Here is a 15,761-nt window from a genome sequence, read left to right as displayed (position 1 = left end):
TCACAGATAGATATAAACATGTGAAGCATGCGGTTGGCATTCCCACTCACTAACAAATATGGTGATGAGAGGAAGCCCAGTGGCCGGCAGTGGGAGAAGTGGAGCGAGATGGATTTTGGTTGACATTCAGCACATTTTCTCATCGATGAAACATTTGAGCGCAATACAGTTTTCTTTTCCCAAAACTAAAATCAGTTACGAAAATGAGTGGACTAAGTTTTGTACCCTTTGCCAAAGTTTCAAAAAATTGCGTTGTTTAGAAGGAGTGAAAGGGCAAATTGAGTTATTGCACACACGCACTTCACAGAGTAGGCGTTCCCTAACGGAAATATGCAAATACATGCTACAACGCGCCAATAGGATCTCGCTAGCTCGTGCTTGGCTCTGTCCACCTCCTTGCTTGTTCTGCCCACTATAATTAATTTGCTCTCATTGGAAACGACAGGCTGTGGTCTATCTTGGGTTTGTTATAAAAATCTTTGATGTAGTTATCATGTCTCATCCCACTGTACTCTCTCTGTGGTGTAGGATGATCCAGGTGGAGAGAGAGTCTGCTGACCTCAGGGCAGATGAGATAGAGTCTCGTGTGAACAGTGGGAGCATGGACGGACTAAACGTTACACTCCGCCCCCGAACCATGCCCACTTCAGCTACCGCCCAATCACTGGCCTCCTCCTCGTCCCCGCCCACCAGTGGACGCTCCACTCCCAAACACCATGCACACAACGCAAGCCACCAGCTAGGCATCATGACCCTGGTGAGACACAAAAACACACACACTGAACCATCAGAGAGGACTAACCTGAATGCACATTTGGATTGATGTACTCACAATGTTTACAATGTAAAAGAAAAAGTCACTCCACTGCTGCTTATGCATTCTCTCTTCAGTAACTCCAGTAACTGGTTTTGATTATATGTCTAACACCTGGTTGTGTCTAACAATGTGTGTGTGTGTCTGTGTGTCTGTGTGTATGTGTGTCTGTGTGCCTGTGTGCCTGTGTGTCTGTGTGTCTGTGTGCCTGTGTGCCTGTGTGCCTGTGTGCCTGTGTGCCTGTGTGTCTGTGTGTCTGTGTGCCTGTGTGTCTGTGTGACTGTGTGCCTGTGTGCCTGTGTGTCTGTGTGCCTGTGTGCCTGTGTGCCTGTGTGTCTGTGTGCCTGTGTGTCTGTGTGCCTGCCTCCCGTCTCTAACAGCCAAGCGACTTAAGGAAACACCGCAGGAAAATAGCAGTAAGTCTGTTTCCTCTTCATCTTAACCTGACAAAACTAAGAGAGACAGTATAGTTCCCAGCTTTGCTCCCTTAGAATACAACAGATATTTGAATAGATTTGGGACGTACTGAAAGGTTGCGATAGGAAGTACATGACTATTCCCACTGGACAAGGTGAAGGATCACAGCCTCTGTGAGAAAGGGTTTGCTCCTATTGGAAGCCTACTGACCCAGTTAAAGTGGCTTCACTCTTTTTCACCTACCCTCCTCTCTCTCTCTCTCTCTCTCTCTCATTACCTCTCTCTCTCTCCCCCTCCTTCTCTCTCTCTCCCTCCAGTCTCCAGTGGAGGCCCGTGAGGACAAGGCTACTATCAAGTGTGAGACGTCTCCCCCCTCCTCCCCCCGCAGTCTGAGACTGGAGACCAACTTCGCCCAGCTCACTGGCAGTCTGGAGGACGGACGAGGGTAAACACACACCCCCACACTTATTCATTCAAACACTCACTCTCACATACTCCCTGACTCTCTCTCTCTCTCTCTCTCTCTCTCTCTCTCTCTCTCTCTCTCTCTCTCTCTCTCTCTCTCTCTCTCACCCCCTCGGTCTCTCTTCCCCCACCCCCTCTCTCTCTCTCTCTCTCTCTCTCTCTCTCGCTATCTCTCTATCTGTCCCTCGCTACAGGGGTAAAGCAAAGAAGGGCATCAAGTCGTCTATAGGTCGTCTGTTTGGGAAGAGCAAGGAGAAGGGCAGGATGGAGGGAGGAGGGACTCTGGGGAGGGAGGGACAGCCTCTGCCTGCCCTGATGCCGGGAGGTAACACACCCATACCTTTACCTACATCACCATTACTTGTCTTGCTTAGGCTACTACTATATGTTAAGGGATGTGTGGGTGATGCTGTGTCTGTTGTGTGTCTGTTGTGTGTCTGTTGTGTGTCTCAGTAGACTTTGAGATGAGCATCGGAGACACCATGACTCTGGGCAAGCTGGGCACACAGGCAGAGAGAGACCGCAGGATGAAGAAGAAGTAAGATCTCTGTCTATCTCTCTCTCTCTCACACACACACACATACAGTCGTGGTCAAAGGTTTTGAGAATGACACAAGTATTGGTCTTCACAAAGTTTGCTGCTTCAGTGTTTTTAGATATTTTTGTCAGATGTTACTATGGTATACTGAAGTATAATTACAAGCATTCCATAAGTGTCAAAGGCTTTTATTGACAATTACATTACGTTTATGCAAAGAGTCAATATTTGAAGTGTTGACCCTTCTTTTTCAAGACCTCTGCAATCCGCCCTGGCATGCTGTAAATTAACTTCTGGGCCACATCCTGACTGATGGCAGCCCATTCTTGCATAATCAATGCTTGGAGTTTGTCAGAATTTGTGGGTTTTTGTTTGTCCACCCGCCTCTTGAGGATTGACCACAAGTTCTCAATGGGATTAAGGTCTGGGGAGTTTCCTGGCCATGGACACAAAATGTCAATGTTTTGTTCCCCGAGCCACTTAGTTATCACTTTTGCCTTATGGCAAGGTGCTCCATCATGCTGGAAAAGGCATTGGTCGTCACCAAACTGTTCTTTGATGGTTGGGAGAAGTTGCTCTCCGAGGATATGTTGGTACCATTCTTTATTCATGGCTGTGTTCTTAGGCAAAATTGTGAGTGATCCCACTCCCTTGGCTGAGAAGCAACCCCACACATGAATGGTCTCAGGATGCATTACTGTTGGCATGACACAGGACTGATGGTAGCGCTCACCTTGTCTTCTCCATACAAGCTTTGTTCCGGATGCCCCAAACAATCGGAAAGGGGATTCATCAGAGAAAATGACTTTACCCCAGTCCTCAGCAGTCCAATCCCTGTACCTTTTGCAGAATATCAGTCTGTCCCTGATGTTTTTCCTGGAGAGAGGTGGCTTCCTCGCTGCCCTTCTTGACACCAGGCCATCCTCCAAAAGTCTTTGCCTCACTGTGCGTGCAGATGCACTCACACCTGCCTGCTGCCATTCCTGAGCAAGCTCTGCCCCGATTCCGCAGCTGAATCAACTTTAGGAGACCGTCCTGGCGCTTGCTGGACTTTCTTGGGCGCCCTGAAACCTTCTTCACAACAATTGACCCTCTCTCCTTGAAGTTCTTGATGATCCGATAAATGGTTGATTTAGGTGCAATCTTACTAGCAGTAATATCCTTGCCTGTGAAGCCCTTTTTGTGCAAAGCATGATGACGGCACGTGTTTCCTTGCAGGTAACCATGGTTAATAGAGGAAGAACAATGATTTCAAGCACCACCCTCCTTTTAAAGCTTCCAGTCTGTTATTCTAACTCAATCAGCATGACAGAGTGATCTCCAGCCTTGTCCTCGTCAAGACTCTCACCTGTGTCAACAAGAGAATCACTGACATGATGTCAGCTGGTCCTTTTGTGGCAGGGCTGAAATGCAGTGGAAATGTTTTTGGGGGATTAAGTTCATTGTTATGATCACTCTTCATAACATTCTGGAGTATATGCAAATTCCCATCATAAACACTGAGGCAGCAGACTTTGCGAAAATTAATATTTGTGTCATTCTCAAAACTTTTGACCACGACTGTACATACATACATACACATACAAGGTTAACTGGTTGTGTCTCTCTGACAGTTGGATTGTGAATAACATTTTAGAAGCTGTGAAGACCTCTCTTTCTTTCGCTCTCTCTATTTAACTATCTCTCTCTCTCTTGCTCTCTCTCTCTCACCTGTCTCTATGTCAGACATGAGCTACTAGAGGAGGCCAGGAGGAGAGGACTGCCCTTCGCCCAGTGGGATGGACCCACTGTGGTCTCCTGGCTAGAGGTATAACCTCTAACCCCTAACCCCTGACCCCTAACCTCCACCAAAACCTTACCCTATACCTTACCCTATACCTTACCCTATACCTTACCCTATACCTTACCCTATACCTTACCCTATACCTTACCCTAGCACTAACTTTAACCTGCAGTATCATCACCTGGAGTGATATACAGTGTGAGATGATGATGATGATGATGATGATGTTCTCTCACACCTCTCCAGCTGTGGGTGGGTATGCCCGCCTGGTACGTGGCAGCGTGTCGTGCCAATGTGAAGAGCGGTGCCATCATGTCGGCCCTGTCGGACACAGAGATCCAGAGGGAGATTGGCATCAGTAACCCCCTGCACCGCCTCAAATTACGCCTGGCCATACAGGAGATGGTCTCCCTAACCAGCCCCTCTGCCCCGCTCACTTCTAGAACGGTACTCACACACACATACACTACCAGTCAAAAGTTTGGACACACCTACTCATTCAAGGGTTTTTCTCTTTTTTACATTGTAGAATAATAGTGAATACATCAAAACATGTAGTAACCAAAAAAGTTGAACAAATCAAAATATATTTTATATTTGAGATTCTTCAAATAGCCACCCTTTGCCTTGATGACAGCTTTGCACACTCTTGGCATTCTCTCAACCAGCTTGGAATGTATTTCCTTAATGCTTTGAGCCAATCAGTTGTGTTGTGACAAGGTAGGGGGGTATACAGAAGATAGCCCCATTTGGTAAAAGACCAAGTCCATATTATGGCAAGAACAGCTCAAATAAGCAAAGAGAAACGACAGTCCATCATTACTTTTAAGACATGAAGGTCAGTCAATACGGAACATTTCAAGAACTTTGAAAGTTTCTTCAAGTGCAGTCACAAAAACCATCAAGCGCTATGATGAAACTGGCTCTCATGAGGACCGCCACAGGAATGGAAGACCCAGAGTTACCTCTGCTGCAGAGGATAAGTTCATTACAGTTACCAGCCTCAGAAATTGCAGCCCAAATAAATGCTTCACAGAGTTCAAGTCACAGACACATCTCAACATCAACTGTTCAGAGGGGACTGTGTGAATCAGGCCTTCATGGTTGAATTGCTGCAAAGAAACCACTACTAAAGGACACCAATAAGAAGAAGAGACTTGCTTGGGCCAAGAAACACGAGCAATGGACATTAGACCGGTGGAAATTTTTCCTTTGGTCTGGAGTCCAAACTGGAGATTTTTGGTTCCAACCGCCGTGGCTTGGTGAGACGCGGAGTGGGTGAACGGATGATCTCCGCATGTGTATTTCCCACCATAAAGCATGGAGGAGGAGGTGTTATGGTGTGGGGGTGCTTTGCTGGTGACACTGTCTGTGATTTATTTAGAATTCAAGGCATACTTAACCAGCATGGCTACCACAGCATTCTGCAGTGATACGCCATCCCATCTGGTTTGGGCTTAGTGGGACTATCATTTGTTTTTCAACAGGACAATGACCCAACACACCTCCAGGCTGTGTAAGGGCTATTTTACCAAGAAGGAGAGTGATGGAGTGCTGCATCAGATGACTTGGCCTCCACAATCCCCCGACCTCAACCCAATTGAGATGGTTTGGGATGTGTCGGACCGCAGAGTGAAGGAAAAGCAGCCAACAAGTGCTCAGCATATGTGGGAACTCCTTCAAGACTGTTGGAAAAGCATTCGAGGTGAAGCTGGTTGAGAGAATGCCAAGAATGTGCAAAGCTGCAATGAAAGCAAAGGGTGGCTATTTGAAGAATCTCAAATATAAAATATGTTCATATTTTTTAAATACTTTGTTGTTTACTACGTGATTCCATATGTGTCATTTAATAGTTTTGATGTCTACAATGTAGAAAATAGTAAAAATAAAGAAAACCCTTGAATGAGTAGGTGTGTCCAAACTTTTGACTTGTACTGTACATACATACACACACACACTGCCCCTCACCTGTCACTTCTCACCTAAGACCTTGTAATGGTACTGCTTTTGGAGTTCACAGTACTCTTCACTCTGTCCACTGGGCTGCATGGGGTGGAATGGGAACCCTACTCTCTCAACAATGTGCCAGATACTGCCTGCCTGACACACTCCCTCTCACTGAAGACACTGTATTTGTGTGTGTGTGTGTGTGTGTGTGTGTGTGTGCGTGTGTGTGCGTGCGTGCGTGCGTGCCTGTGTGCGTGCATGTGTGTGCTCTCCCTCTGTGCAGTCCTCCGGAAATGTGTGGTTGACTCATGAAGAGATGGAGAACCTGGCTTCCTCCACTAAAGCGGTCAGTGCCATCTGGGTGGCCCCCTCCCCACCACACACTCAAATACACACACACACTTCACACACACACTCTGCCCCGCTGAGCTACACATATGCCTGCTTCTGCAACCCCTCACCCCCAGCCTCCAATAACTACAAAGTATACTGCCTGCCTGCCTGTTTGTGCTTGGGTAAGCATGTCTCTGGTGTGTCTGTAACATATTAGGCTCTGTTGTTTAGGTTGGTTATTGAGTATCCATTTATGCTGGTGTTGTGGTGTTGTGTTGTTTGGTGTTGTGTTGTTTGGTGTGGTGTTGTGTGGTGTTGTACTGTGTCAAACTGTGTCTTATTGTGTTGAATTGTGTCTCAGTAGTTGTTAGCAAATTCTCTCAGTAACACAGTCTGGTACAGTTGATCCATCAATGCTTACCTCTATCCCTGGTCAGTTACATTGGTGCGTGTTACATTGATCACTCAGTGTGTGTGTGATTAGCATTAACTGACTGTGTGTGTGTGTCTAACACTATCTATCATGTCTCTGCCACGCTGTCAATCACTCAGGAGAATGAGGAGGGCAGCTGGGCTCAGGTGAGATAACTCCTCCCACTAACACCTGCTGTTGTCATAACGACCTATACCTGTGCCAGGATGCCAGGCGTTGTCACCAAGTCACAGGGAACACAGTCTCAGGCCACACACACACACACACACACACACACACACACACACACACACACCTACACATCTGGTTAGTCCACACACACAGACAAACCTCTCAATTGTATCTAATCTGTGTCCCTCCTGACACACAGACTCTGGCGTACGGGGACATGAACCATGAGTGGATAGGTAATGAGTGGCTACCCAGCCTGGGTCTGCCTCAGTACCGCTCCTACTTCATGGAGTGTCTGGTGGACGCTCGCATGCTGGACCACCTCACCAAGAAAGACCTCCGCACACACCTCAAGATGGTCGACAGCTTCCACAGGTCAGTCACCATGGTAACCAGCCAGCCACCATGGCAACAGCAGCCGTTGTTAGGAGTTACCATGCCACAGCTTCAATCTCAATGTAGGAAAATACACATACAAGTGGTGAAATGTGTCATATGTATATGTATTCAATTTGTGCAGTCAATTGACAGTAAATGTTGAATTCATTCTGACACTGATGTGTGTGTGTGTGTGTGTGTGTGTGTGTACCAGGGCCAGTCTGCAGTATGGGATTATGTGCTTGAAGAGACTCAATTACGACAGAAAAGATCTGGAACATCGTAGAGAGGAGAGCATGCACGACATGAAAGGTAAACACACACACAGGACATCATTGCAGCTCACCAGTGAGATCTCAATTGTCTGTAGACAGAGCTCCATAAGGTGGTGTAAGGCTGAACTGACTCAAGGTGGCTGAATCTCTATGTATGGACCAGGCTGGTCACTAGAAATAGCCTTTGATTTCGCACTGGCGCGAACTCATGATGCTCGGAGGTGAAGCGCGCTGCTCTGACCACTGCGCCACGGCAGTTCACAATGCTCTACCAAGCCAGGAGAGGACTTGATGCGGGTTGTTTTAAATTATTTTGTTTTAAGCCTTCCCCAAACCATAGCCCTAACTTTAATCCCTTGGAATTACAGTAATACCTTAACTTAATCCTTAACAGTTGTTTCTGTTTTAACCCTGTAACCACGCGTAATTAATGCGTCAGAAATAGACATTCAGCCATAATACGGCAAATTTCTAAGTGAAGGTTGGTATGGACAGCTGAGCCTTTTACTGCTACTGTAGCTCCACACACACACACACACACACACACACACACACACACACACACACACACACACACACACACACACACACACACACACACACACACAGAGAGAGCCAGATAAAACTTTGCCACCTTACGACCTTCAGCACTGCATATGAACTTGACTCAGCTGTCCTGTCACATCAGAAGCCCCCCCCCCCCCCACACACACACACATACAGCTGTGTGGCAGCTGTGCTTATTCAGAACAAAGGGGGTTTGCCTCTGAGTGTACACTATTGAAGTGTGAATGCATTTGATATTACAGTAAATATATATATCTGTATATGCACTGGTCTATATGTTGTGATAGTAATATACCTCTCTCTGTCTGTCTTTCACCCTCTCTCTCTGTAGATGCATTAGTGTGGACCAATGAGCAGGTGGTCCACTGGGTCCAGAGCATAGGTCTGAAGGACTACAGTAACAACCTGATGGAGAGTGGAGTCCACGGGGCTCTCATCGCTGTGGACGAGACCTTCGACTACAGCAGCCTGGCTCTCATACTGCAGATCCCCATGCAGAACACACAGGTACACACACACACACACACAACCTTGGTCGAGAGACTAGTGTTACATAGGAGTGACGTCACCTGTTGGAAAACAATTATAGATTTTAGAACCTTGTCTATTCTCTCTGTATCTATATGCTGTATATTTACATTTACATTTTAGTCATTTAGTAGATGCTCTTATCCAGAGCGACTTACAGTTAGTGAGTGCATACATGTTCATACTGGCCCCCGTGGGAAACGAACCCACAGCCATGCTCTACCAACTGAGCTACAGGGGACTGTGTGTGTGTGTGTGTGTGTGTGTGTGTGTGTGTGTGTGTGTGTGTGTGTGTGTGTGTGTGTGTGTGTGTGTGCGTGCGTGCGTGCGTGCGTGCGTGCGTGCGTGCGTGCGTGCGTGCGTGCGTGCGTGCGTGCGTGCGTGCGTGCGTGCGTGCGTGCGTGCGTGCGTGCGTGCGTGCGTGCGTGCGCTCCAGGCTCGGCAGGTTCTAGAGAGAGAGTTCAACAACGTCCTGGCCCTGGGCACCGATCGCAGACTGGAAGAGGTGAGTCACCAGGAAATACTGGACCCACAACTGTTTTTAGTTTTACCATCTTCATGGGAAATATGGATCTGTTTCTGTATTACCATTTTGCTTGTGTACAATAGTTTTTACATTACTGTTTACGCTCTCTCTCTCTTTCTCTATCTCTCTTTCTCTCTGTAGAGTGGGGATGATAAGACGTTCCGCCGCTCTCCATCGTGGCGGAAGCGTTTCAGGGCGCGGGAGGGAGGGGGAGGGATGGGCATGATGGCGGGCTCCATGGAAACACTGCCCGCTGGGTTCCGTATGCCCTCCATGTCCATGCCCCCGTCCATGGCCCTGGTGCCCAAGAAACACCTGCAACCAGAAGGTGTGTGTGTGTGTGCGTGTGTGCGTGTGTTTGGAAGTGGGTACTGTATTCATAGTTGAATGAATTGCAGTCGTGTGGATGTGATGCGAGTGTGTTTGGCGATTCGCTGACAATTCAAGCACTAACAATAACAGCCACTAAATTATTTCATCTTAACGCTTGGTGTGTGTGAGGGTATTCATGCGTGTGTGTGCTGTTTTCTCTGCTTTGCCTGACTCACTGCACGCTCTGCCACGCCCTGTCTAGCTCCTCCCCCGGCTCCCCAGAGACTCGACCCCTCTGCTGTACGGACGTACTCATGCTAACTCCACTCCATTTACTAACAGGAGATAACGCTAACAGGTAAGACAACCTAGCAATGCTAACAAATGGCCACGGCCAAGAGCCTTTTTCTGACAAGCAATGCTAATAAAAGGATTAGGGAATCCTCATGCTAATTCAACCCCAGTTACTAACAGAAGGGCTAACGCTAAGAGGTAATGTTACATTTAGGTAAGGTTCTAACCCAGTTCTAACCTATTCTAACTTGATAAGGGTGCTGCTTTAAACTACTGTAAATGACTAAATCCTACACCCTCTGCCTTTTTATCTCTCTCTCCTTCCCTCTTTCTTTCTATCTCTTTCAGTGCATTCCCATTACCTTTATGGACACATGCTTGCGGACCTTCGAGAGTAACATGCCAAATTTGGGAGAGATCTGGACTTTAAGGGACCTGTATCCAGCGTCACCTCTCACCTTCTCTCTGGGACATGTGCAATACAGAGGTGACCTCTGACCTTTTGACCTTTGAACTCTGAGCGTGCTCATTGGCCGCGCTCGCTGCTGTAAAGGAGCCTCTGCCCAGTCTCTATTCCCAGTACCCCCAGTAGCCTTGTTGTTGTGGTGTCGCGCTCCCGCTCCTTGGTCTAGTCCTAATTCCTAATCTGTGGGTTCTAGTCCTAATTCCTAATCTGTGGGTTCTAGTCTAACTCTACACTAACTCCTGGCTGTTTCAATGACAAATCCCACCTACATGTTGCCCGCTCTCGGTTATGCAAGGTATTAATCATTTATTGTCTCTCTCTGTAAATAAAATGGATGACTTGTTTTTTTAAATAAATATATATAAATATATATATTGGAATTATATAGGGAGAATATTATAATATCATTGCTGTATGAAACCCAATGCCCTGTATTCAGTGGTGACTGTTCTCTGTGTGTGTTGGACCTCTGTGTGTCTTATATGCTGTCAGTGTCTGAAACGCCAGTTACATGAGGGATTCACTAAGCAGGGAGGGGTATGTTACTCTATGTGAATACTACTACTATGATTCTCAGCCACAGGTTCATGGGTCCAGATCTAAACGCTTCAGTTATCTTTCCTGCCTTTTATCCCCTCCTTTCCTTCTCTCTTTTCCTCTCTCCTTTCCTCCTTCCCCATCTCCTCTCCTCCTTCCTTTTCCTCTCCTCTTGTTTCCTCCTTTCCTTCCCTTATTTGACACTATGTAGCTACCATGAGTAGAGTAGTTGATCCTGTGGATATGAGAGGGTACAGTATGAGCTGTGTGTGTAAATGAAAGCAATAGGCTCCTATATCTCGGACTTGAGGGAAACAGCATACTATGAAAGCGAAACCCCAGACTAACCTTCATGGATGGATGGTGTTGTTTTTCACTGGATGATGTCTGTATGTCTCTGGGAAATTGTCTCTACTTCGTTTCAAATCAAACTGTAAATTGCTGCTCGGCATCAGCCAAATGAAATCCTCACATGCAGGTCACCTGACAGACAGTGATGATGCCATATATGGACTGTTCCCCTGGCCCCTCCCCTTCCTGTCCAGTTGCCATGGGGATGTGAAAGTGGCCAATGATGGTGTCGACCACTAGCAAGTGTTGTGTGTGTGACCTCCTCTCCTCCAATGAGAGAGCTCTATCAGTGAACCAGTGAAATGTCGGATGGGTGTATTTTGTTTTTTATTTTACAGCCAATGTTTTAAAGGTGTCTAAAAAGTGTAATGTGCTACTGTGGCAGCTATGAGTATTGTATGTGTATTTATTCCAGGTGTGAAATGATGCTGACAAATCAAGATTTTATTATTTGGCTATTTAAAAAGTGTATTGTATTTATGACACTATAGACATAAGTAAAGCTGTTTTTTAAAAGATAAATGTTGATGTTGTGTGTTCATTTTGAGGTGATGGTTGGCATGTGTGTGTGTGTGTTGAGACGTTAAATGCGGCCTTGAAAATGGTCTTTAATGCACGTTTGGACAGAAATATTACTTCTTGGGACATCTACAAATAAACAACAATCTTTATTGTTAAAGTCAAAAATAAGTTAGCAAAAAAATAGAAAATAAAATATCAAAACCACTGTAGAAAAACGGAACGTATTTACATCACTAGCATTCATTACCAGTTTAAATTAAGCAGAAATCATTGGTCAAAACTGCCATGGTACATATTGGCCCCACAAATAATAAACTCGTGTTTTTAAGCATAACACACGCAAACAGAATGCAAGATCGGGGAAAGATTTAGAAAAGAAGGAAACATGGATTTCTCAGGACAAAAAAACAGCTTTCTCATTGCTCCTTCCAAGTGGCACTTAGGACCTGAGTCCTTACTTGAGATCCACACAGGTAACTGGATCTTTGTCCTAAATCATGCATTGATTGATTTTAGCGGGATCTCAGGTTAGGATCTGACCTGACCGGTAACCTACTGGGAGGGAGGTGTGGACCACAGGGTTTGGTAGTTAGGGAATAAGGTCTCAAGCCTGGAAGAGGTGTGTCCAGCTCACAAGACCTGACCAGGAGAAACCCCCTGGCCCATGTTGGTGTGTATTGTGGTGTGTGAGTGAGTGGTGTTGGTGTTGTGTGTTGGTGTGTATTGTGGTGTGTGAGTGAGTGGTGTTGGTGTTGTGTGTTGGTGTGTATTGTGGTGTGTGAGTGAGTGGTGTTGGTGTTGTGTGTTGGTGCTGTGTGGGGTGTTGTGTGTTGGTGTATGGTGCTGTGTGTTGGTGCTGTGTGGGGTGTTGTGTGTTGGTGTATGGTGCTGTGTGGTGTCCTAGGACTAATTGGACCTGACTGGGACAGGCCCTGCTCTTCCTTCCTCCCTTCTTTGAAGCAGTCACTGATCTTACATGATTGGATAGGTGCAGGGTAGGTTCCACTGCATAGATTTCACCTATCCATTTATATCAGATCAGGGGAAGGAGGAAAGAAGGGTGGATTTGTATTGGAAGTAGAAGTATCGGAACAGGGCCCTGTTAACAGCACACGTAAGGCAGCTGCTCTGGGTTCATTTGGGAATGTCCACAGGTACAGGGTAGGCCACCAGAGCCCCCTCTACTGCTGTGATGCTGTCCACCATGGACGTCAGAGAGCATAGGTTAGTCTGCTCTGGAGAGTCTGCACTTAGGAGGTCTAGAGGGAGACAGGAGAGAGGCTGTCAAAACTAACACTTCCAACAAGTTCTGGGTGCAATTCTCAAATGTAATACAGTGTGTGTTTGTTTGGGTGTGGATGTGTGTGTGTTTAAAGGTGGCAGGTAGCCTAGCGTTTAAGAGCATTGGGCCAGTAACCGAAAGGTCGCTGGTTCGAATCCCGAGAAAACTAGGTGAAAAATCTGTCGATGTGCCCTTAAGCAAGGCACTTAACCCTAATTGCTCCTGTAAGTCGCTCTGGATAAGAGCATCTGCTAAATGACGTAAATGTGTTTACCCTCATTGCTGTAGCTATGGGTGCAGTGGTCTGAGGTGTTGCTCCACTCTGGGCTGCTACAGCAGGTGCTGCCTGATCCCCGCTCGCTCGACGACGACACCTGTTACCATGGAGACACACAGCGCCCCGAGTTATGACACGTTACGCCACACCCCACACAGACATCAACAGTGACACACACACCATCTCATTCACAACTATGCACACACTACACTACTCACAATGACAAACAACTATTGATAATCTCTCTATTGTAGCTTGCCTGTCTAGACAGCTCTTCATCAAATCTCTTCATCAAACACACACACACTATGCACACTACAACTGCACTTTCACAATGAGTTTGTACATCAACTGTTGTACTACTGTGTCATAAATCATCCATTACAACTGTTTCTAAAAGCTGGTAGATTAAGATGAAACTAAATCAAGATTAGGTGAGCACTCAGTGAGTGTTATGTTTGTATGACTATTGAGGAATAAGAAGAATGTATGAGGCGTCTCTTAAAACCAAAGCCATAGTAGCACTCCCAAGGGAATTTACACACCGCGGTCAAATGTTTGAATATCCCTCTAAGTGATGTTCTGTCTGTGTTGTTGATGGATGGTTTGATGAGGGTTCTGTCCGCAATACTTGTCTAGGACAACTGTCAATGAATGCAAGACTTCTGTTCTGGAGCTGCTCTGTTGAAACCTATTCCACGAGAGATGAACCCCATATATCAGAGTTTATAGACCCCATATAGAGCTACGCTCCTACCAGACTTCTACTAGTACACACACAACTAAACAGCCTGCTCTGTACACCTCACACACCCAACCACCAATCACCTTACCTAAAGCACTGCCAATACCTGTAGGTGTACATGTACTAAAATGTGATGATTTCTAATATATTTTAGGCGATTATCCCCGTCTGTATGATTCCCATCCCTGGCTCTAATTATCTCTGGTCCCTCTCCCTTCACTCCTCCTTCCCTTCATCCCTCTCCAGTCTGCCTCTCCCTCTTTCACTCCTCTCTCATCCGCTGTCATCTCCCGCTCTCCCTTTATTCACCTCTTTTTTCTTATTTTGCCTTTTCCTCTTGCTCTTCCACATCTATCTCTGACCTCTGACCTCTCCTGTCCTCATCTATCTCTGACCTCTCATGTCCTCCTCTATCTCTGACCTCTCCTGTCCTCATCTATCTCTGACCTCTCCTGTCCTCATCAACCTCTGACCTCTCCTGTCCTCATCTCTCTGACCTCTCCTGTCCTCATCAACCTCTGACGTCTCCTGTTCTGTCCTCCTCTATCTCTGACCTCTCCTGTCCTCATCTATCTCTGACCTCTCCTGTCCTCATCTATCTCTGTTCACCTCCCTCCATCCCTCTCTCCTCGCTTCTATCTGGCTCCATCCTTCTCTTTCTCCCAGTCCTCTGCTCACTCTAGGCTGGCGTGGTTCCTCCATCTCTCACTCTGTCCATCCCTCCCTCCGTCCCTCCCTCCCTCCATCCCCCCCTCCGTCCCTGTCTCCTACTCACACTGGGTTGGGCTGATCCGGTGCGGTATTGTAGGCCCTGTGCTCCCTGGTCGTTCTCCTGCTGGTTGAGGGAGGAGACAAGTGTCTGCAGCCTCTCAATGTACTGGATGGCGCTCCTCAGGATCTCCACCTTGGGCAGCCTCTGGTTGGGGTTCATCAAGGTGCTCCTCTTCAAGGCCTCGAACGCCTCGTTCACCTTCTTTAGCCTCCTCTTCTCCCGCATTGTGGCCGCTTTCCGCCGGTCCATGGTGACCGTCTTGCGTTTGCAAAGCTTGCAGGCCCAGGGCAGGCACTGGCTGGGGCAGTGGGGCTCAGAGTGGGGGGAGAGACCGGAGGGGGATGTCTTCCCTCCACCCACAGCGACACCCTCGGACAGACCACCACACAGGCCCATCATGGAGCCCCCACGCTCCTGGTAGCCCCCCTGGTCGTACCCGCCCGGCAGGCGGGACTGGTAGAAGCTGTCCCCCGCCTCGTAGAAGCGCTGGTCTGGGAAGAAGTAGGGGTTGGTCTCGAAAAGCTCCATACTAGTCGACACTGATGTTTAGGGGACGAAGACTCCGGTTTGGTTCCTCTGGGCTCTGCCGTGTGTGTTCTGTAGGGGTGTTAGGTCCGTGTGTGTTGGAGGGAATGTCTGAGTGAGCCTCTCCAACTCCTGGCCTGGGTTAGTGAAGAGAGGAAGATGTGTGGAGAACAACTGGTGTGGAGAAGCAACTGCAGGGTGGCATTTAAACCCTCTGCCTGCTGCAGGATCACAGGGTTAAATTTAGCACGAGCCGAGAGAAACCTGACACAACGTTTAGCTGTTGCTGCACATCTAAACTTCACATCTCTGTTGGGCCCTGCTCTCCAGGTCTTTAGTCCCATGTGTGTGTGTGTGTTTTTGTGTGTGCAAGGGTGGCTATGTCTATGTGCTTACTCGCGTGTGCATGTGTGCAGGGTAAGTGTTAGAGCCGATTTGGGCATATTTTGTATAAAAGACTGAACATACTGAGCTCCATGTACATTTGTGTAAATATATTAAAT

General features: G+C 47.1%; 2 protein-coding genes across 12 annotated transcripts in view; one reads left to right on the top strand and one right to left on the bottom strand.

Annotated features, from left to right (window-relative positions):
• LOC121575340 (liprin-alpha-4) overlaps nucleotides 1-11,641 on the top strand; it is a 99,278-nt gene extending 87,637 nt beyond the window's left edge. For 5 of the 11 annotated variants that reach the window (XM_041888356.2, XM_041888353.2, XM_041888351.2 and 2 more), the window contains 16 exons: nucleotides 529-757; nucleotides 1,195-1,230; nucleotides 1,549-1,676; nucleotides 1,891-2,021; nucleotides 2,150-2,234; nucleotides 3,960-4,041; nucleotides 4,264-4,464; nucleotides 6,248-6,310; nucleotides 6,850-6,876; nucleotides 7,101-7,276; nucleotides 7,494-7,591; nucleotides 8,453-8,628; nucleotides 9,086-9,154; nucleotides 9,317-9,503; nucleotides 9,750-9,845; nucleotides 10,130-11,641. In XM_041888356.2, the coding sequence (XP_041744290.2) occupies nucleotides 529-757; nucleotides 1,195-1,230; nucleotides 1,549-1,676; nucleotides 1,891-2,021; nucleotides 2,150-2,234; nucleotides 3,960-4,041; nucleotides 4,264-4,464; nucleotides 6,248-6,310; nucleotides 6,850-6,876; nucleotides 7,101-7,276; nucleotides 7,494-7,591; nucleotides 8,453-8,628; nucleotides 9,086-9,154; nucleotides 9,317-9,503; nucleotides 9,750-9,808 (1,747 nt within the window). In that variant the 3' untranslated portion in view covers nucleotides 9,809-9,845; nucleotides 10,130-11,641. The remainder of the gene's footprint in view (nucleotides 1-528; nucleotides 758-1,194; nucleotides 1,231-1,548; nucleotides 1,677-1,890; nucleotides 2,022-2,149; nucleotides 2,235-3,959; nucleotides 4,042-4,263; nucleotides 4,465-6,247; nucleotides 6,311-6,849; nucleotides 6,877-7,100; nucleotides 7,277-7,493; nucleotides 7,592-8,452; nucleotides 8,629-9,085; nucleotides 9,155-9,316; nucleotides 9,504-9,749; nucleotides 9,846-10,129) is intronic. The other 6 variants (XM_041888359.2, XM_041888354.2, XM_041888348.2 and 3 more) reach the window with 5 other exon arrangements.
• Nucleotides 11,642-12,478: 837 nt separating this feature from the next.
• Nucleotides 12,479-15,444, bottom strand: LOC121575342 (myogenin-like). The gene is made up of 3 exons (XM_041888360.2): nucleotides 14,737-15,444; nucleotides 13,214-13,313; nucleotides 12,479-12,916 (listed from the first exon to the last, which is right to left on the bottom strand). Exons 1-3 carry the CDS (start codon nucleotides 15,259-15,261, stop codon nucleotides 12,792-12,794), a joined length of 750 nt encoding a protein of 249 aa, XP_041744294.2. The 5' UTR covers nucleotides 15,262-15,444; the 3' UTR covers nucleotides 12,479-12,791.
• Between the last annotated feature and the right edge of the window lie 317 nt (nucleotides 15,445-15,761).

The sequence above is a fragment of the Coregonus clupeaformis genome, chromosome 10 (assembly GCF_020615455.1).
Source record: "Coregonus clupeaformis isolate EN_2021a chromosome 10, ASM2061545v1, whole genome shotgun sequence".
NCBI classification, from domain to species: Eukaryota; Metazoa; Chordata; class Actinopteri; order Salmoniformes; family Salmonidae; genus Coregonus; species Coregonus clupeaformis.
Note: the sequence above shows the minus strand (reverse complement) of the source record. Positions and strands in the feature narration are given on the sequence as shown.

Bases quoted from the DNA above. Each gene is read 5' to 3' on its own strand.
- LOC121575342 (XM_041888360.2), bottom strand. From the start codon at position 15,261: ATGGAGCTTTTCGAGACCAACCCCTACTTCTTCCCAGACCAGCGCTTC. The intron at 13,314-14,736 runs GTGAGTAGGAGA...CCATGGTAACAG, and splicing joins CCGGATCAGCCCAACCCAGT to GTGTCGTCGTCGAGCGAGCG. The intron at 12,917-13,213 runs GTAAACACATTT...GTCTCCCTCTAG, and splicing joins CCATAGCTACAGCAATGAGG to ACCTCCTAAGTGCAGACTCT.